We start from the raw sequence: 20,089 nt of genomic DNA, 5'->3' as shown, positions 1-20,089 counted from the left end.
TCTGGCACTTTACAGGAAAAAATTGCCAGCCTTTGAGATATAGATTCACCAATTGTTAATATTTTGCCATATTTGCTTTATTTCTTTCTCCAAAACAAGCAGATGTCATTCTCTCTCTCTCTCTCTCTCTCCTGTGCATGCACACACACACATTTTTTTCTTGAACCATTTGAAACTGTGTTATAGACGTGATAACTTGTCCCTAAATAATTCATATATTTGCCTAAAAATAAAGGCATTCTCTCATATAACCACAATACCATCATCATCATGCCTAAGAAAATTAACATTCATCCAATAATATTATCCAACAACAGTCCACATTTAAACTGGACTTTCATAGCCTTATTTACTTTTCCTTTTTTGGATCTAGGATCCAATCAAAGGTCATACATTACATTCGATCATCATGTCTCTTTAGCCTCTAATTTTTGTTTTAGCATGACATTGACTTTTTGAAGAGTCCTTTAAAAACTTCTTTTGAAGCCTAAGTCTTAATGAGTTTGCAATACTACGCTAGTTAAGAGCTAAATTGAATAGTCATTGTGGTAAATCGGTGTCTTCACTTCTTCTTTGCCAGATTTGAGAACCAGTTGTGTTGCTTGGCTTCTGAAGCTAAGACACTAAGATGTTAGTTTTGCTTGGAGTTGTAAATGTGGAAAAAACTCAGTGTGAAGAGTAAGGCAGATGGGAATTTGCAGGATGCATTTTAGGTAATTAAAGGCACAGCCTCCCCGCCAGCTGTGGTCGCTGCCCCTGTTAGCTCTTGGCTGGTGGCAGGGGTGCTTTTCTCCTGACTGGGGTCTGGCTCCCTTCCAGCATCATTAGATTGCAGCACGGAGCTGGAAGGAGACCTGCCGTTATTTAAATCTCCCAGCCCAAAATGTTCAGCCTAGCTGGCGATGCAACGCTTCTGTGTTTGCAGTTTGTGTGCTGAAGATAGCGTGGCACTCGGGGCACATCCGGGAATGCACGTGGGAAGAGCACCTTCTTGCCTTTCTTGAGAATCTGACGTGCCACGGTCTTGCGCCTCTGATGGGACCACATGGTGGTCACAAGTCTGGTCCTTTTAGTGGGGTCCCAAATGATTCCTAGAGAATTCCGGGACCCATCCTTTGCTTTCCTCTGGGTAAGAAGCCCTCAGAGCTCCTAGGCCAACCAGAAAGAGAGTTGCACGCCTAGAAAAGACTCACCTGAACCTCTACAAACCTCTGGAGATGGGAGGGAAAATAGAAAAACTCCAAGGAGAATTGGATAATTTTAAAACATGCAAAGTAATTGCAGGAGAGACTGTGAAGGGTATGGATGACTTCAGACTCTTACCAGCTCATTGTCAGTCTACAAGAGGTGTTGTGAAGGACACAGATATGGTGAATGATGGTACTTCTTACCTACTGAAAAATCCAGGGGCACAGGAAAGAAAACATTCTGGGGTTGGGCCACCCTCCATGGGGGGAAGTGAGATTCGAGTATCTCCTCATTGGTCTCCCTGTCTCCTGTCTTGTTCCTCTTAAGTCCTTCCTTCACACCCTCTACCTCCCCCCAGGCCTACCCCCAGCGATCTACATCTGCTGCAGACCTGGGCATTTACTTCTCAGATCACCACCCCTCTGTAACTTCCATAGCCTGCCTTCCATGGCCTTCAAGGACCCCATGATCAGACCCTGACTCCATAACCTCATCTTCCTTTGATACCGGCCTCAGATTTGATGCTTGAATTCCTCATATACGCCATGTTGTTTTGCACCTCCATCCTTTGCTGGCTGTGTGGGCTTAATGATGCTTAATTGTTCTGTGCCTCATACTGCTCACCTGTAAAATGAGGATGATAATAGTACCTACCTCATAAGGTTGTGCAGGGATTAAGTGAGCTAATATATGTAAAATTCTTAGAAGAATGCTTGGCATATAATGAGGGCTATATAAACATTAGCAATTTATTGCTATTGCTCTTGTTATTTTGAACCTGGATGTATTATTTTTTTATTGCTGCATAAAAAATTACTGTAAACTTAGCATCTTCAATCAACACCCACTGATTATCTTAGTTTCTGTAATCAGAAGTATGGACATGGCGTGACTGAATACTTTGCTCACAGTGCTGAAATCGAGGTGTTGGCAGGGGCTGAAGTCCAAGCTGAACTTCTTCCAAGCCTCTTCCAACTCATGTTGTTGTTGACAGAAGGCATCTCCTTGCAGCTATAGAACTCATGGCCAGCAGGAACTCTGACTTCACCTTCTTTGAAAAGCTCCCCTGATTAGGTCAGGTGCAATCAGGTCATCTTTTTTTGATCAACTCAAAGCCACTGGTTAATGACCTAATCACAGAGTGATAACCCATCTCATGCACAGGTTCCACTGGCACTCAAGGGGAGGTGATTATACCGGGTGTGTCCATCAGTGGGTGAGATTCTTGGGGACCATCTTGGAATCCTACCTACACACTGGTCATTGGGAAATACTATGATTTTTGTTCGCTTTGTTAAATTGCACTTGGGTGAATATATGATTTATTTACCACCACCATTATTTCAGATTTTTGTAGCATCTTTCTTAGAGCATTTAGATGGATTCACACTGATATGCCTCCTGGAACCAGCCTTCATCATTTCTTTCCTGTAGTTTGAACTACCTGATGGGACCAGTTAGCTCATCAGAAGTCTTTTAGGAAGAGGATAATTGGAGACTTATAACTGATGAACCTGCGGCTAACATCCTAGAGTTCCAAAAGTATGACTCACGATTTGCAATTCCTTCCAGAGCCATTTATTTATTCTTAATGACTCCCAACAGATGAAGATCAGAACCCTCCTCAGCTGTTGATTGTGTCTCCTACTCTGCCAGGTCAAAGTAAACTTGTACCTGCTAGAGAAATTTGTCACCGTGAGGAGGGTCTTTGACATTATATTCAAAAGATTTCCTTGCCCCCTCATTTTTCCCTTTCCAATTAAGTCTAGATTTCCCCACCCCATTTAATTCAGTTTATAAGTCCACAAAGAGGTATTATTGGTCAAAACCCATTGATAAAGGATGTATTTTAAAAAATTTTTATTGGAGTATGTTGATTTACAATGTTGTATTAGTTTCAGGTGTACAGCAAAGTGAATCAGTTATACACATACATATATCTATTCTTTTTTAGATTCTTTTCCCATATAGGCCATTACAGAGTATTGAGTAGAGTTCCCTGTGCTATACAGTAGGTCCTTATTAGTTATGTATTTTATTTTATATATAGTTGTGTGTATATGTCAATCCCAATCTCCCAATTTATCCCTCCCCCGCCCTTACCCCTGGTAACTATAAGTTTGTTTTCTACATCTGTAACTGTATTTCTGTTTTGTAGATAAGTTCATTTGTACCCTTTTTTTTAGATAAGGATATATTTTTGAAGATCAATTAAAAAGAAAAACTTGTTGAAGATGACACTTGGGTAGTAAAACCTTTTTAAAAATATATATATATATCCATTTTGAACCAGATTCTAGGCAATAAGACATGGACAAAACTTTGAAGCAATAGGGAATTCATGGGTTTTGAGTACTATTTCCCCCAAATTGCTAATTTCCACTTTCCAATGGCATTTAACGTAGAGTTTTATACAAATGTGAAAAGATAAAGGGAAAAAAATGAATTTGACATAGCTGCGGGTTTAGAAGTTTGAAGTGTCTATTTATTCCAGCATTTCCTAACGAGGTATGATTTTATTATCCAACAGGCCATGACTCACACCTGACTCTTGCTGCCTTAATGACTGACATCCCTCCAGTAATTTGGACTATTAAAGAAGAAAGGCTGGTTCATAAAATAATATAAAATAATATAGACTTGGATTTCTTTTCTTCCTTCCAGGACAATATCATATTATTCTTGAGAGGTTGTAAAGAGCTCGGCCTTAAAGAATCTCAACTTTTTGACCCGAGTGACCTACAGGATACGTCCAACAGAGTAACAGTCAAGTAAGTAATGCATGATTTATGTTCAAGGGAAACCCATTTATGGTTTGATTTGCAGTTTTGTGATGATGATGTAAGGTCTAAGAGGCAGAGAATTGGACATGCCTAATAAAATTAAAATGTGAAGGTAAAAACCTAGCTTTCAAAATAAACCACATTGGCCTTCCCTTGTGTATAGCTTTCATTCTGATCAAGCATAATTTTTTGAAAGGCAAAAATCATGTATATAGAGTTAGAATTTTAGAGAAAGGGAAGAAAATGTTAGGTGAAACTTAACAGAGGGAGAGGCAAGGGAGAAATATGCACAAATCTGTTTGGGTTATACAAAAAGCTTTTATTGGCTCCAGTTGGGCATATGAATAGGCTCTTGGAAGACTGCAAACTCCGTAAACAGATTTGAACTCTGTTTATTATGCAAAGAAGTCAATAGATTATGGAAAAATCTCTTCCTCATTTACATTTGTAACTGTTTTCTCATATGTGTCAGTGATCACGTTCTTTGAAGCTGGATCATTGGCCATTTGGCTATTGTTGACTGTATCTACTCAGTGAGCCATGTTTGGGGCCAAAGAATTCTTGGGAAAGAATGTTATAGTAAAAGAAAAGGCAATGTGCTTCTCTGTGAAGAAATAGCTCATGAGCAGAGTAATGAGATGAAAAGTCCTTTTGAGACGGTAGAGGTAACTTTCCTGGAGTTTAAAAGTTCTTTAGACTCTGCCAAATTCAGATAAAACATTTGTGAAATTAGTCAAACAGTATTTGGCATTAACATGCTTTAATAATAAGCTTAATTACGTAGATAGTGTCTTTGGACTGGCTATACTTCTCCTTTTGATTACTTTTGGGTCATTTTATCATAGAAGGACAGAAAAGAGAAAGAAACCAAAATTCAGAGCTGTTAATTTTTTGCTATTTGCTGATACTGGCTTTTTCTTAATGATGGGGAAAAATAATTGAAACTACTAAATGAAATCAAGTTGGAGTTCATATTGGATTTTATGATTTATGACTGGGAATAAGGGAGAGTAAGCCATGATTGATTATGTAAAAATCACTTCTCTGTTGTCAGTGTGCCTTTTCTTTTTTGAAGTACAATTAACATACACTATTATATTAGTTTCAGGTGTACAACGTAATGATTCAATATTTGTATATATTGCAAAATGTTTACCACAGTAAGTCTAGTTAACATCTGTCACCGTATAAAGTTTATTTTTCTTGTGATGAGAACTTTTAAGATCTACTCTCTTAGCAATTTCTTAGCAACTTTCAACTATGCAATACAGTGTTATTAACTATAGTTGTCATGCTGTACATCACATCCCCATGACTTATTTATTTTATAACTGGAAGTTTGTACCTTTTGACCTCTCTTTAATATTTCTCATGGAAAATTTTTACTTAAGGATAAAAAGAACAGAATAAAAATTATGATATTTGAATATGTAAACCACCATAAACCTCATTTTAGTCCTCACATGCTCCATTTATTTCTGTACCTAAATCCAGCCTCTATAAATCATTATTCATTTTAGGAAATTGTTTCAGGTTCTGCCTCATCTCACATTCATAGTTTCACCTGGGTGGCAAGTGACCAGAAACAATAGTAACTGTGTGACATGGTAGGTAATCATTTGTTACACACACATTGCTTAGAGTGTGAAGGAAAGTTCACTTTGACACTGTTGGCAGCTGCATTCATTTTTTTTTAAAGAGTCACTTTAAATCAATATGTTACTAAACCAGGAGGCTTCTGAGACTGATTGGTTTTAGAAATTCAGAACTCGTATCACTTTATTGCTTTTCTACAAAACCGTGGGCATCAGGAAATCTCGGGTCTACCTCTACATCTGCTAGCCCCAGGTCTATAATCCTAGGCAAGCTCCCTTGCTTCAGTAGGGCTCTGTGTCTTCATCTATAAAATGGAATTGGACAGAATGTTCTTTTTTTTTTTTTTTTTTTTTTTTGCGTGGTATTCATCCTGAAGAATGTTCCATGTGCACTTGAAAAGAATGTGTATTCTGCTGCTTTTGGTTGTAATGTTCTGTATATATCTAATAAGTCCATCTTATATGTCATTTGAAACTAATGTTTTATTATTGATTTTCTGTCTGGATGATCTGTCCATTGATTTAAGTAGGTATTAAAGTCCCGTACTACGATTGTATTACTGTCAGTTTCTCCTTTTATTTCAGTAAATATTTACATTATGTATTTAGGTGCTCCTTTCTCTCTCTCTTCTCCTTCCCGGACCCCTATAATGAGAATGTTAGCATGTTTGATATTGGACAGAATGTTCTTTCAGGTATTATTCTAGCTAAAGCTTTCTCAGTGCAGATCTGGGAAGATGGTTCAACCAACTTCTAAAGAAAGCGACTTTAGTTCAAAGGCACAGAAAGCAACCTAAAGGAAAAAAAGTCACTTAGACCAGTGGCACACAGACAGTCACTTCTCAATTACTGGACAATCTTCCCCTTCTCCTCTTCTTTTCTCTGTTCTTTTTCTCTTTCTCTCTGCTTCTTTTCTCTGTCTCCTTCTCTTCCTTATGTTTCCCTTCCCTTCTTTATCATAACTTTCCATCTATCTCCCATTTTTGCATTTCTTCTCCTCATTTTCTTCCCTTTTAAGTTTTTCCTTCACTTGAGATTATTATTTTCATTAAGCAGTACTTGCCCATCGCCTTCCCCTATGACTGTCATTTTTCATTAATTCAACAAAGATTTACTGAGCAGCTACTATGTGTCTGATACTTTCCAGTCACTAGAGAACAGGCCCCCTGTTCACAGGGAATTTATACCCTGTGTCAAGAAATGGGAAGTAAATAAGTAAATTTTAAAAAATTGCAGGGAGTGATAAGTGCTGAGAAGAAAATAAAATAATAATAAAATAATGGTGTAAAAGATAGTGACCATGGCAATATATACATATATCAAATCACTGTGTTGCATACCTTAAACTTATATAATGTTTTATATCAATTATATCTCAGTCAAACAGGGGGGAAATAAAAAAGAAAGGTGGTCAAGAATGGTTTCTTTAAAGGCATGGCATTTCAGCTGAGGGCTGAGACATGAATGGGAAGCAAGAGCCAGACATGCTAAGATCTATAGGGTATTCAGGGCAGGGGAATCAGGTAGAAAGGCTGGGAAGAGAAACAAACTTGATGTCTAGAAAGAGAAAGAAGAGTGGCCAGCCAATGTGGTAGAAGGGTAATGAGCAGGGACGAGCGTGGTGGGAGGGGTGGTCCACAAGTGTTGTAGGTTGTTGAATTTGGCATAATTATGGAGAAAACATTTTTATTTCACTGTATGAATATTTAGAAGCACATAAAGAACTTTATATTAAAAATTATGCCATAAATTCATTTCTGGTACTTAGAAAATCTTTTCTAGTATTAGGGAAGATTGGGGCATGGAATGAGCTATCTGCTTCACAACTTTTCTGTAAGTGATGCTTGTTTAACTTGGCACTGTCCAGGGGACATTTGTAACATATGTAGATTTCATAGCTACGGAAGATGAAAGTAGAACTGCTATATTTTTCTGCTTTCCCCTCTGAAAGTTGAGCCAAACATTAGCAGAGATGGAGAACCCCCTACTGACACCAATTAACAGTGGAAGCAATAGGTAGAGGGGTAGATCCCAAAGAGGAAATTTTGATGCTTTTTGAAATTGTCTTTTGAACAATACTCTTTAGACTAGCTTTCATTGTGGGTAATTTTTCTTCTTATTTTTTTTTGAGAAGTAACTTGAGTAGACTATAAAGAAAGGAAGAGGGAAAACTGCACATGATTACTCTGTGTGTAATTTCGTGAACTCTACTGTAATGGGTGCCAGACGACCTTGATGGGACATGAAAACATAATCCAGAAGGGCATGCAGCAAGTATCATCCAGCAATTGGATGAAAATGAGGAAAGCCTTTGGATTGCTCCCGAGGATGTCTCTGAAAAATGTGGGAGCATTTTCACATAATTGGTTGTTACGTGGAAGTCATTCAAACAAATATTTTGTGAGCTCCTACTGTGTGCCAAGTGTGATTATTTTTAGAACTGGATCACAATTTTAGTCAAAAAACAGTCATTGTCAGTGCAGAAAAAGTCTTATGTTCCCTGTTCTTAAGTTGTTTTTCACAAAAATTTCAAATCTTCTATAGATTTTTGTTTGTTTTCATCTGGTTTTGCTGTTGTTACTGTTGTTGTTAAATTTTTTAAAATCCTAGCAAATATCTAAGCAGATAATGACATATCTTTCTTTCTGTTAATAGGGGGGAATATGAAAACATGCTCTTAATCAAATCCAAATTGGACCACTGCTTCTTACAGTCTAAGTCTCTGTTGATGGTTTATCTCCTTAGTATAGACTAGATTAGTATACACTATAGAGTACATTGTTTTCTAGTCCCTCAAGTCTCAATTGACTTAAAATTGTGCATCTATTCATTAATATGTACTTTGGGTCAGAGTATGCAGCAATAAGGTAACTGGGATCTAAATATCTGGAGGAATTCTTGACTAGTTTATATAATAGAATTACATTCTCCCTCCCCAACTCCCCCCCACTGAAGTTCTGTGGAAAAAAGAAATGTAGCATTTATTTTCCTAGTATTTATTTGTTGACATGTTAAAGAAACTTTGAAATAATTTGGGAGAAATTTTTATATTTCACTGTATGAATATGTAGAAAGTACCACCAAGTAGCTTTTTTTGTTTATAGTTTGAGAATAAACATTTATGTATATTTAAGAATGCATGTGTGTATATTTGAACATAGCATGCATATTTTCCTGGTTATGGCTAATTCCCCAGCACTGATTTATGTCCATAGCAGGAAAGAACAAGTATTAGAATAGCATTGCCTCTTTTACATATATTTTCAGGTCTCTTTAATTAAGTAAGGCTTTAGAACTTCTTTAAAAGTGCTTGTATAAAGAAGATTTTGGAAGTGCAGTCAGATTTCAATTTGACAGTGATATATAACCAAGGCAAAATTTTACTTTTACAGTTAAACTTTGATTATACAAATATAAACAGTTGTAGTTTTAAATGGAATTCTTCATTTTCCAGATGTTACAAAGCATTCATCTTTCCATGGTGCACTATGGAACTTTAATTCCACCTTATCCTTCTGCATTTTGTTTTCTAAGTAATTTTATTTAGTACCTGAAATCACTAATCATAGACCTTAAAAATAATATATTCTGCTGATTTCATTATATATGTTAGCTTTCAAATACATCTTAAAGGTGTCGAAGGGAAGATCACAGTGAAGAAACTGATCATATTTTCTTTTCCTTTTTCCAAACTAGGAGCCTTGATTATAGCAGGAAGCTGAAAAATGTAAGTGTTTTAATTTCACTTTCCAAACTTTTTTCCTTCTAGCTTTGATGGTTCAAGTATAAAATTTAGCTCATAAGTTCAATGCCTCTTGAATGCCTTGCTAGAAAGAATCTTTCTTAGAAAACAATTATATGTGCCTCTGATAGAATAATTAATGACTCTGATAGAAATAAAAATGGTAGATTTTGCGGGGAGGGGTGGTCTCTTTAATTAGATAAGGGCTCAGTCCAGAAATAAATAAATGAAAGCTTGCACTCCATTTGTAATTTGGTCTCTTAAACACAGAATGATCTGTTTTAGCACTAACATTACTTCCTTGCCATTGGTAGGCACAGATGGGATTATTAAATTAAGCAGTTGGGCAAGTTGTTTTGGGGAAAAGATTAGCATAATATAAATAGTGTTGACTGTTGTGGGCCTGTACCTTCTGTGGTTTTTTTCCTATTAATCTTTTGAGTTTTTATTAGTACCTTCCAAAATCAACTTTTTAGGGTTAGATCTTATTTTCCAAGGCAAGTATGCTCTTTTATTTTAAGTTTAAATTGAAGAATGTAAGAAATGACCTTCTGTATATAAAATTTTAAAATTGGCTGTGACTCTCTCCTTTTAAAGAAATTTTCAGGGTGCTATTTTATTTGATTGACATTCTCATTCTTATCTTCTTTTTCTTCCTCTATAAAACCAGGGATATTTGACATTTTTCATCATACAATTTTAAACAGAAACCCCATAATCTAAAACACAACACAGTTCTATCTTCCGTTTTCCTATTACACTTTTCAAGAGAGCCTCATACTCTTAGCACACATTAGTTATTTTATGGCTCTAGTTCATGTCCTGACATTCGCAATTGTCTGTTCTCTGGAAAGTTATTTGTAAGCAATCAGTTCAAAAAGAATTTCTGGAAGTTTTGAAGTATTCGTAAAGTAACATTTTCCCACAGAGGTAGAAAACCAAATCACATCCTAGCATTGATGCACATAACCATATCTTGGGCCTGTTGCCATCCGGACGCATGTATACATATCACATTGTCCAAAGCATTTTCTGGCCTAGCAAGTAGAGGGAGGTACAATAAATACTTCCCAGCCTAGTTGAAGCAATAAGACCAAATGTGAAAACAAAATAATAGTCTTAGCTTTTCCACAGGCTTCAGATCCCAATGATTCAATTTTAAGGAGCTCATCTTCAGCTGACCCCTGCTGGGTTCTATGGGAAAGTCAATGTAAAGAGCCTTTGCTTTTGCGGACGGTTTCTTTGGAAGGACAGAACAAAATTAACTTAGGACTGTAGCTTCAGACCAGTGAATATTCATAGACAGTCTTAAACATCCAAGGTTGTTAATTGGCAGTAGTCTTGTCCAGGTTAAAAATTTCCCATCTCAGATTAATAGGAATCTAACCGTACCCCGGAGCTAGGTCTCTGCGGATTGCATTCTTCATTACATTGCTGTCTTCTGACTTCAATTAGATATATTTTGTTGATCTTGTGCTGGAAACCACTAATTAACCTTTATCACTCCTTTGAAAAATTTTTGCCAGTGGTCTTAGCAGAACCTCTGTGCCCACAAGTAGAAATTATGGGCCTTTAAAAGCACCTCTCTCAAAAGGGATTGACAACTTGTTTCATTGCTGGTCTGGGGAAAGACTCCAGAGTTTCTGAAAAATTTTGCTTCCTGGTTTTGAAACCTTCATGACATGAAAATAATTTTGGAGAATTTATTTTTCCTTCTTGCTGTCTTATAGATCACATTCTCACAACCAAATTCTTCCTAAAACTGGAGTCTTATTTTAACTACTGAATCGTGTTTGTGTTGACCGATGCAACGTTGGGTTCTTATTAAAATGATTTTACCTAGAATGGATACCTCATGGATGGTGGTTTTTGTAAATTAATGTTGCACATTCTCTCCTCCTGCTTTCCTGTTAGGGGAGCATTATTGATTCCTTAGTTTAAAAGTAATTCTTTGCACGTGGTTCTCCTTCCCAGGTACTAGTGACCATTTACTGGCTGGGCAAAGCAGCAAATAGCTGTGCATCTTACAGTGGGACAACGCTAAACCTGAAGGAGTTCGAAGGCTTGCTGGCTCAGATGAGAAAGGTAACTTGACTTTTCTTCTTCATCCCATGATGTTCAGACAAGGTGGGAAAGCAACACATTTGCTTATTTTTAAGATCTTTACAGTTTCACGTGGTAAAATTGCACAGGCCAAAGATGTCATGCACTCAAGGAAATGACGGCTTGTCTTACCAATGACATCTTTGCCTCATACACCCACGCCTACCTGAACTTTTGTTCCCTTCTGAGAATGGGAGATCTGAGCTTTATCCAATTTTAATTCCAAAAGAGAAAGTTCAATCCGTCAGTATATGACTTTAGATACCAAAGAGCTCAGTGCTTATTTTCTTGGGGGAATAATGCCTGAATTAAACAATACAGCATTATACAAAAATGAAGACTTGCTCTGCACTTTCACGCTAAAGGCTATTTTGCTTACCCATCAGGGCCTTGGTGTGGGTGAAGTAACATCAGCCAAGTTCTTGCCTGGGTATCCACTCTGGATGGCCTCTGAAAAACTAGAAGCATTCTCTTCAAAGATGCATATTTTATGACCATTGCATTTGAATGACCTGGAAATTTGGAAAACATGTTTTGTAATAGTCCAAGCTTTATTTGTGTATTTAATTATGGGAAAGACTGACCTAAGGTAGGAATTTGTCCAAGAAACAGTGCAGTGGTTTGTGTGTGGCTACCTATGTGTTCCGTTTTAGGATTCAGCAGGTGTACATTAGCTCACCCAAAGTACTAGCATACAGTGTTCCCCGGGAGCAGCCTCACCCAGCAGGCCTTAGTGAATAGGTAAGGCTCATGTGTAATCAGTAGCATCCATGGGTGGTTGTTTTTTTAATTAATTAATTAATTAATTTATGTATTTATTTTTGGCTGTATTGGGTCTTCGTCTCTGTGCGAGGGCCTTCTCCAGTTGCGGCGAGTGGGGGCCGCTCTTCATCGCTGTGCGCGGGCCTTTCCCTATCGCGGCCCCTCTTGTTGCGGAACATAGGCTCCAGACGCGCAGGCTCAGTAGTTGTGGCTCATGGACCCAGTTGCTCCGTGGCATGCGGGATCCTCCCAGGCCAGGGCTTGAACCCGTGTCCCCTGCATTGGCAGGCAGATTCTCAACCACTGCGCCACCAGGGAAGCCCCACGGGTTTTGAATAAGACCCATAGTGCAGCATGTATAATTAAGGCCTTCTTCCTCTTTTCTCTAACGTGCAAATTAAATGCACCAATGAGACCTCGTTGAGAGACATTCTGTACTTTACAGATTTTCTTTTAATACTGAAAGCAAGAATTTGCTCCAACTTTCTAATGATTTATTCTTCTTTCCTTAAAGCTCATAGTTCTAATAACTCTTTGCATTTGGCTAGAACCAGGCCGGCTCATATATGTATAAATGGACAAAGCTTTCGTATTGGTCATAACACATATAAACAAAGTCCTTGAAGCTAAATTCCTTGAAAAATAAAATAAACACACCACTCAATCAAACCCAACACATTGTTTCTTAGTCTTAACTCTTATTTGTCCTTTAATCTTTCATCTCTCTCAATAAAAGATACTTAGGGAAAATACAAAGGTAAGTTTCAGTCTGGATTTGTGGAATCTAAATGTTTGTTGGTCTTATGTTAAATTTGGACTTGGATAATGATAGATGGATTATCTGTTTTAAACTATTTAAAAGCTCTGCCTCATAGTTTCCCTGCTGATTTCTCTTGGAATCTGATTTCTTCTCATTATTGATGTTTCTTATCACTAGTCCAGCTTCTCTATAATCTGAGCAGCTATTGGTCCCTGCAGCTCTCCTAAGTTCCCTTTGTAGTGAGACAGTTGGTTACTAACAACTGCCTTGAAATGACCTGTTGTTGTGAACAGCTGTTACTTTTTTTTAATGAATATAGATGACATCACAGGACGTGAGGGAGTAGTTAGTATCACTGGCCAAAGCCTGACTTAACCAAAAATGGCCAGCTGTGGTGCTCCCATGTCTCTATATAAAGAGAGTAATTGACCTGAATTTCACAGGTCTATCCAATGCCTGAAAATATTAGATTTATCTAAAGTGTATACGATCTCATTTTATCAATTAAGATTGAGTTTAACTGGGAAATGCAGACAACTCTGCCAGTGGCTTAAATAAGATAGAGTTTTATATCAAACTCATATAAGGTCTGGACATGAGCAGTCCAGGGCTAGTGTGAGGGTCCCGTGACCATCAAGGGCTCAGGCTCCTTCTGTCTTTTTACTCTACTGTCCTCAACTCATGGCCACTCACCTCCTGGTCCAAGATGGCTGCACAAGCTTTAGCCTTCACGTCCACCTTTGAGCCAGGAGAAAGGAGGGCTGAGGAGAAGAAAGGCCTATGCCTTCCTTTAAACACACTTCTGGGAAGTCATGCACTATACTTCTGCTCACATCCTATTGACTTGAACTTGGTCACGTTTCCATACCTATCTGCAAGGAAAGACTTGGGAAAGTAGATTTTATTTCATTTAAAAACTGTGTGTATTTTCACTGGAGAAGAATTGGAAAACAGGTATTGAGAGACAACTGGAATCTCTTCTGCACATATACAGGCTGAAATAAATATGAAATTAAAAGCTTTTCTTTCACAAAGGAGGCTAGCCCAAAATTTTTTTATATTCATTTTTTTCTAGTGGGAGAAATGTGCATAAAAATGATTAACTGTGGTACAACTTGTTAAGTTCTGTAGTGCAAGGAACACATGTAGAACCCTTAACATAAGCATCGGACACATAGTAGATGTTCGTAGTAGGTTGCTATTGCTATAGACAAAAAAGATCTCTGAAAGCATCATGACAATGGCCTTTCACTGGGCCTGGATACGTCAGAGAAAGTCTCCCAAAGGAAGGGACACATAAGCTGAACCAAGGGGAATTACTACGAGAATAGTGAGATTAAAGGGAATACTGTAGGGACGAGGGTGGCCCTAGAGATCTCAGGGCCTGCAACTAGAAAGTCAGCATTCTAGGTTCTTCCTCTCTCTTTCCTTCACTCTTCTCTTCCGGTCTCTTCTTGAATTCATCCTCTCCTCCAGTAGGCAAACACTCTCTCATAGCAGAGACCATGGCCAACAGCATCCTCGGGATTATCTGCTCCTAGCTCCTTGCCCAGAAGGCAAGGTATTCTTCTCCCTGGCCCCAGCTTTAAAATTCCTAGGGTGTACTCTGGTCCAGTGTGGGTCCTATCCCTGAACCAGTCAGTGCGACCAGGGACAGGGGATACCATGATTGGCCTAAGCCACTACTGTCTCAGAAGGTGAGGGGTGCTATCAGAACAAGGGGATAAAGAGTGGGGAGCTTGATGGGCAAACAAGTACAAGACCTTGGCCTAGAGCAGCAGCCATCATCAACTTCTCTTCCCTTAACCTGCTTTATTTTTTCATGATACTTACCATTCAACTTTGTATTCAATTTATGGGTTTTTCTGCTTGTTTTTTGCCTTCCCTGCTAGAGCATAAGGCCCATGAGGAGAGGGAATTTATCGAATTTGCATAACATTGTGTCCCCAGCACTGAGACAGTGCTTGGCACATAGACGATGTTCAGTCAGTGTCTGTGGAATGAATTGCTTCACCAACCAGAGTGTGGTGGGTGGAGATGGCTCATCAGGCTGGAAAAGTAGAACCTAACACACTGCAGAATAGGATTTAGCCACCTTATAAATCACAAAGGAAGCAGAAAATAGTGAGTGGTAAAACAGAGGCATCTGGAGTTTCTCAGATACCATAAGTCAGTCACCAACTGTAGCTGGTTCTCATTATCTCTGACAAAGGAGGATAAGAAGAGGACAGATGAGTAAAATAATCCAAAAATATTGTGGAAGCTAGTAATTCACACCCCGTTCATTAACACACTTTTACTAGAACAACCAGCAATTAGCACAATGGACAGATTTGAGTCTTATCCCCTTTCCCTGGAGTGCTCTCTGTAGAAGACAGAATGCCACTACTGGGCATCTAGATGGAAAGCGTAGACGACGTAATAGACCCCGAGTACAGAGCATTTAGACTGTGCTAGCCTTTGTGTTGGTTTATATCTTCTAACCCCTCTCCCAAAGCTTACCTTTGGGTGACTTGATGGGCTCCAATAAAATTGTTCATCCCGCGGATGTCCAAATCTTTATTTCTGGCTAAAGAGCCAGCCTCTTGCTTCACCCTGAGGTTTCTAAGGGACCAGCTTGGCCAAGGATGGCCACAGGTGGCCTGGTTTTCACTTGTCAAACTGACCCTGCCATTCAGCTTCCAGCTCTCACTTGACCCCAGGTTTAATTCTTGGCTTTCTACAAAGTCATGAACAGAACGGCCTTTTTGTTTTTCTTTCCCATAACTGGCTGTGAGAAAACAGCTGAAGCTCCAAGAAGCATGTCCACTTTCTCTTTTTTCCTTTCTGTTCTCCTGTGGTTTGTAGGGTAGGGTCGGGGAGACATTTGGGTGTTTGGAGAAACTTGCCTGATATTATTTTCTTGAAAATCCAGTTTTGTAATTCTGTGCCAAGCAGCTTGTAAAATTGTGTCATTTCTAGATGTTACCAGTGGCTCAACTTCCTGAGTGTCTGCCCTCCCTGATGGGAAATTGGGCCCAAGGCATCTAGTTATGGGATAATAATGGAGAAGGAGATAGAAGAGTATCAGTGTGTATATAAGATTATGTCCTTAACTGCATTTATAAATTTTCTATGATTTATATATTGACATTTACATGCCAAATGAATACATAGTAGTGATTATAACACAGCTAACATTTTTCGAGCACTTATGCGTCAAGCGTTTTTCTGAATGCTTTCCGTATAGTAATACATTTCACCTTCCCAGCAATACTATGAGATAAATATTATTAGCTCCATTTTACAGATGAGAAAACTGAAATTGGGCAAGGTAAAATAACTTGCCCAAGGTCAGACAGCTGACAAAGGGTGGAGCCAGGATTTAAACTGTCAGCTGAGCTTCCAAGACCATGCTTTTAACCTACTCTAAACTATCTCTCTTTTGCAGCATGTATATATAGGTTGGTGATCTAGGCATAAACAGTGTTTAGCGAAGGGACATTATCCAGGTTAGTGTCATCCACAGAGTAAGCAGGCAGTAAGTGTCCAGCCGCTGGGAGAGGTGATGCTGATGTTGACAGCTGTAACTATACCAAAGTTCATCCAATGTCAGGTTTTACCATTTGGTAGTTGAAGACAGAGTTCTGTGTTAGAATCACAGCTTTGCTGATTACTGTGTGACCTGAGTCAATTTACTCAACCTCTCTGATTCTTTTCTCCTCTATAAAATAGGGGCAATGCTAACCCCATCATTGGGGAGCAGGTTGTGAGGATTAAAGAATAGAGCATAGAGAAAGCACCAAGCATAGCCCCAGACACATAGTAAGTGTTCAATAACATTAGCCATTTAGCCTATGCTCAGTGGATAAATAATCCAAGATAATTACTTGCATTTCCAAAGAAATTAAATACAAAACCATATTCAATTTAGATGTATACTTTTCAGTTAGTCATGGATTCTTTTTCCTGCTAGTCAGGCCTGGCTTTTGTACAAGTCCTGGTTAATTTTGACCTACGAGTAAACTAAAATACCTTAATTTCCATAACTGGAATTTCTGCCTTCCTCGGGAGGGTCATGTCATCTGTACTCACCCAGGCTGTTTGACAACCTGTTCTTCAGGGGCACTAATCAGGTCCTCGGTGTGGCTGCAGCAGGGTACCCCCCTCAACCCTGCCCTTCCCCTTTTTCCCACTCCTTCTCCTGATGCAAGACCACTGTGCGTGCCTTGTGAATTACAGCCGCTCTGTCCCCCCAAAGGGCCCCCTGCTGGGGAGTGTGTCAGAGGATCTGGTTATAATTGATAGAAGCAGCTGGCAAAGGCACTTCCTAAAAGGCTTTGGCTCCGGCGAGCATGTTAGTCAGTGTAGACAGTTTCCAAAATTGCTACCACGGAGAATATTTATTTATATTTTCTTTTCTATGGGGAATGGGGAGGGGACCTGCCTGAGCATCCCAGGAAATCTGCAGTGGGACCTTCCAGTCTTTGTGGATGTCATTCACAGCCCTGATTTTAAGCAACAGTCTGGGAGAGATTAAATTGAGGTTTATCTTTGAGTGACCGGAGTTATTTCTGTTTTCGTCAGCTTGGACTCCTGTAATTAATGCTAAGACACTGGCAGGAACAAGGCTTTTATTATAATTCGAGGGTGAGGATGGCTTTGACTGACCTTTCTTCTGCTGGAGTTTCAGTGTTTTAGTATGTGCTGCTTGCGCTGGAAAGAATTTATAATCACAGGCTGTCAAAGACAGCCATTGTTCTCACTGCTCTGAACATGTGGGTCAGCCACAAGTGCTTTCAGCTCCCCCAGTGCCAAGAGCTGGCCGAGCGCGAGAGCATGCCTGGATTCTTCCGAGGCATCAGGAAAATCATTTTGCATATTTTTCACTGCTTTTTTTTTTTTTTTTTTAATTTTTTGCCCCTGAAAGACAGCTCCCTTTCAGAGCAGGAATTTCCCTTCAAGGTAGCAGAAGATGGAAGCATGCTGCTCCAGGATTCTACGGAACTGATTCTGCTGCAAAAACAAATGCTGTGTGCATTAGCCAGACAGCATAAACAGAAGCAGTTGTGCAGCTAAACTAGGGGCTGGGTCCCAGAACAGACATGCAGTTATGGATCCTGAAAGATGGGTCAAGGTTAAGGTTTTAGTTTCTCATTTTTGTTTTTATCTGTCATTATATTCTTGTGAATCCAAACTTGATGATTTTTTATTCTCAGTTCCTTGGACTTTTTTTTCCCAACATTGTGGAGTACGAGATGCTTGGGGATTTTTTTTTTTTTAATATGTGTGATTTTCTGATTGAAAAAGTTGCAGCAGGGAGGGGTTAAAGAATGAAGTGTTGTGTAGATGATAATCAATTTGATAACTGGTTGCCGTAGCCTTTCCAGATTGATTCTATATGCAGGATTTTTTTGGAGACCACTGGAGACTGATTTTCCTGATATTCGTAGCCTCTATGTCTGTTGCTGTAATGTCTGTAATCCTTTCGTTTTCTTCTTGAACAGGAGACTGATGACGTTGAGAGCCCTAAACGTAGTATTCGAGACAGTGGCTACATCGACTGCTGGGATTCTGAGCGCAGCGACTCCCTCTCTCCCCCTCGACACGGCAGAGATGATTCCTTCGATAGCCTGGATTCCTTCGGCTCCCGTTCCCGGCAGACACCTTCGCCAGATGTAGTCCTCAGGGGAAGCAGTGATGGTAGGTTGGAGCCTTAATAAACTGCACATCTTAGAATCAAACATTAACAAGGGCCGCCTTGTCACCGGCCAAGGGACTGGCCCTAGGAAGGTAGACTCCATATCCACCTTGCTGGAATCTGGTAACTCTAAACTGGTAGGGAAAATAATCTCTTAATGTTGTTTTTCGTGGTCCTTAGAATTTTGGTTGGCTTTACCAGCAGCTGGTTTGAACACTGCCTCAGTGAGCGTATCTTCTGCTGGAAAATGTGTTACATCGTTCCTCCCTGGGTCTCAGTAAATCAAGACGCTGTGCAGACCATTAGCTCATAAAGTGTGCCGAAGGTTTATATGCTCCAGGTACGAGGAAGGGAAATGTTTGAGTGAGTACCACACCGTGTAAGTGAAAATAGATCAACTTCCAGCAAACTGGAAACACACTGCACACACCTATGAAAGCTCTGAAGCTTGGGATTGTGAAACCGTAATTGGCACAGTTTGGGCAATGCTTTTGATACCTGACCATTGACTAGAGCAATGCAGGTGGCCATTAATGTATAGAACACAACCCAGACTGCCTGTTTCTTCTGAGGCTGGGTTTGATTTAAATCCCATGCATTTTATGTCACCTGAAAGGAATGATCATTTTTCTTTACAAAAATGTATGGTCATGCAACCTGATGTAAATTTAACACATATTTTCCAAGAGCTGTTTACCTTACTTATCTTGCACCTTTGTGCTTTTAGGAAGGGAAGATAGATTGGCTCTGCATGTATAAACTTGCAGAAAGACACTAAGGCTGGTGGGGAATTTTTTTATTTGTGTCTATTTCTTTTTCATGTATTGCTTGACTGAAGCTAATGTGTCTAGAGACTTTAAGTCTTTTGTCTGAGATGAAAATTATCTTTTATAGCTAAAAGATCCCTTTCATCTATAAAATTCTATGTTACCAAAATACTTGGGTATTTAACATGCCCAGGTCCTGAGTTCATTACTCGACCCCTGGTATCTCATTTAACCCTCAGCACATATTACAAGATACTCAGTATCTGACTTAGCCCTCTCACAGGACTGTGAAACATTCCTTAGTCATATTTTACAGACGAATCTTAGAGAGGTTAAGTAATCATCCTAACACTGTTGTTGTTTTTTTTTTAAGTAATTTTTATCTATTTATTTATTTAGGCTGCGTTGGGTCTTTGTTGCTGTGCGCAGGCTTCTTCTAGTTGCGGCGAGTGGGCCTCTCATTGCTGTGGCTTCTCTTGTTGTGTCACACGGGCTCAGTAGTTGTGGCGCATGGGCTTAGTTGCTCCACAGCATGTGGGATCTGCCCGGGCCAGGGCTCGAACCTGTGTCCCCTGCATTGGCAGGCGGATTCTTAACCACTGCTCTACCAGGGAAGTCCCCTAACATTGTTTTTAAGTGCCCTAAATCGCTGTAAGTAGTGTAACGATGTTAGCCTCAAGAAGCGTGAGTCCAAAACTTATACCCTAAA

The 20,089-nt window shown here is 39.3% G+C and overlaps 1 protein-coding gene across 14 annotated transcripts in view; it reads left to right on the top strand.

Annotated features, from left to right (window-relative positions):
- LIMCH1 (LIM and calponin homology domains 1) overlaps positions 1-20,089 on the top strand; it is a 343,507-nt gene that overhangs the window by 231,957 nt on the left and 91,461 nt on the right. For 9 of the 14 annotated variants that reach the window (XM_068543036.1, XM_068543033.1, XM_068543034.1 and 6 more), the window contains exons 4-7: positions 3,853-3,959; positions 9,263-9,293; positions 11,283-11,393; positions 18,420-18,615. In XM_068543036.1, the coding sequence (XP_068399137.1) occupies positions 3,853-3,959; positions 9,263-9,293; positions 11,283-11,393; positions 18,420-18,615 (445 nt within the window). Of the gene's footprint in view, positions 1-3,852; positions 3,960-9,262; positions 9,294-11,282; positions 11,394-17,892; positions 18,050-18,419; positions 18,616-20,089 lie in introns of those variants that run through there. The other 5 variants (XM_068543041.1, XM_068543039.1, XM_068543040.1 and 2 more) reach the window with 1 other exon arrangement.

This window comes from Eschrichtius robustus, chromosome 4 (assembly GCF_028021215.1).
Source record: "Eschrichtius robustus isolate mEscRob2 chromosome 4, mEscRob2.pri, whole genome shotgun sequence".
NCBI classification, from domain to species: Eukaryota; Metazoa; Chordata; class Mammalia; order Artiodactyla; family Eschrichtiidae; genus Eschrichtius; species Eschrichtius robustus.
The sequence above is the reverse complement of the archived record's forward strand: the minus strand, read 5'-3'. Positions and strand labels throughout refer to the sequence as shown.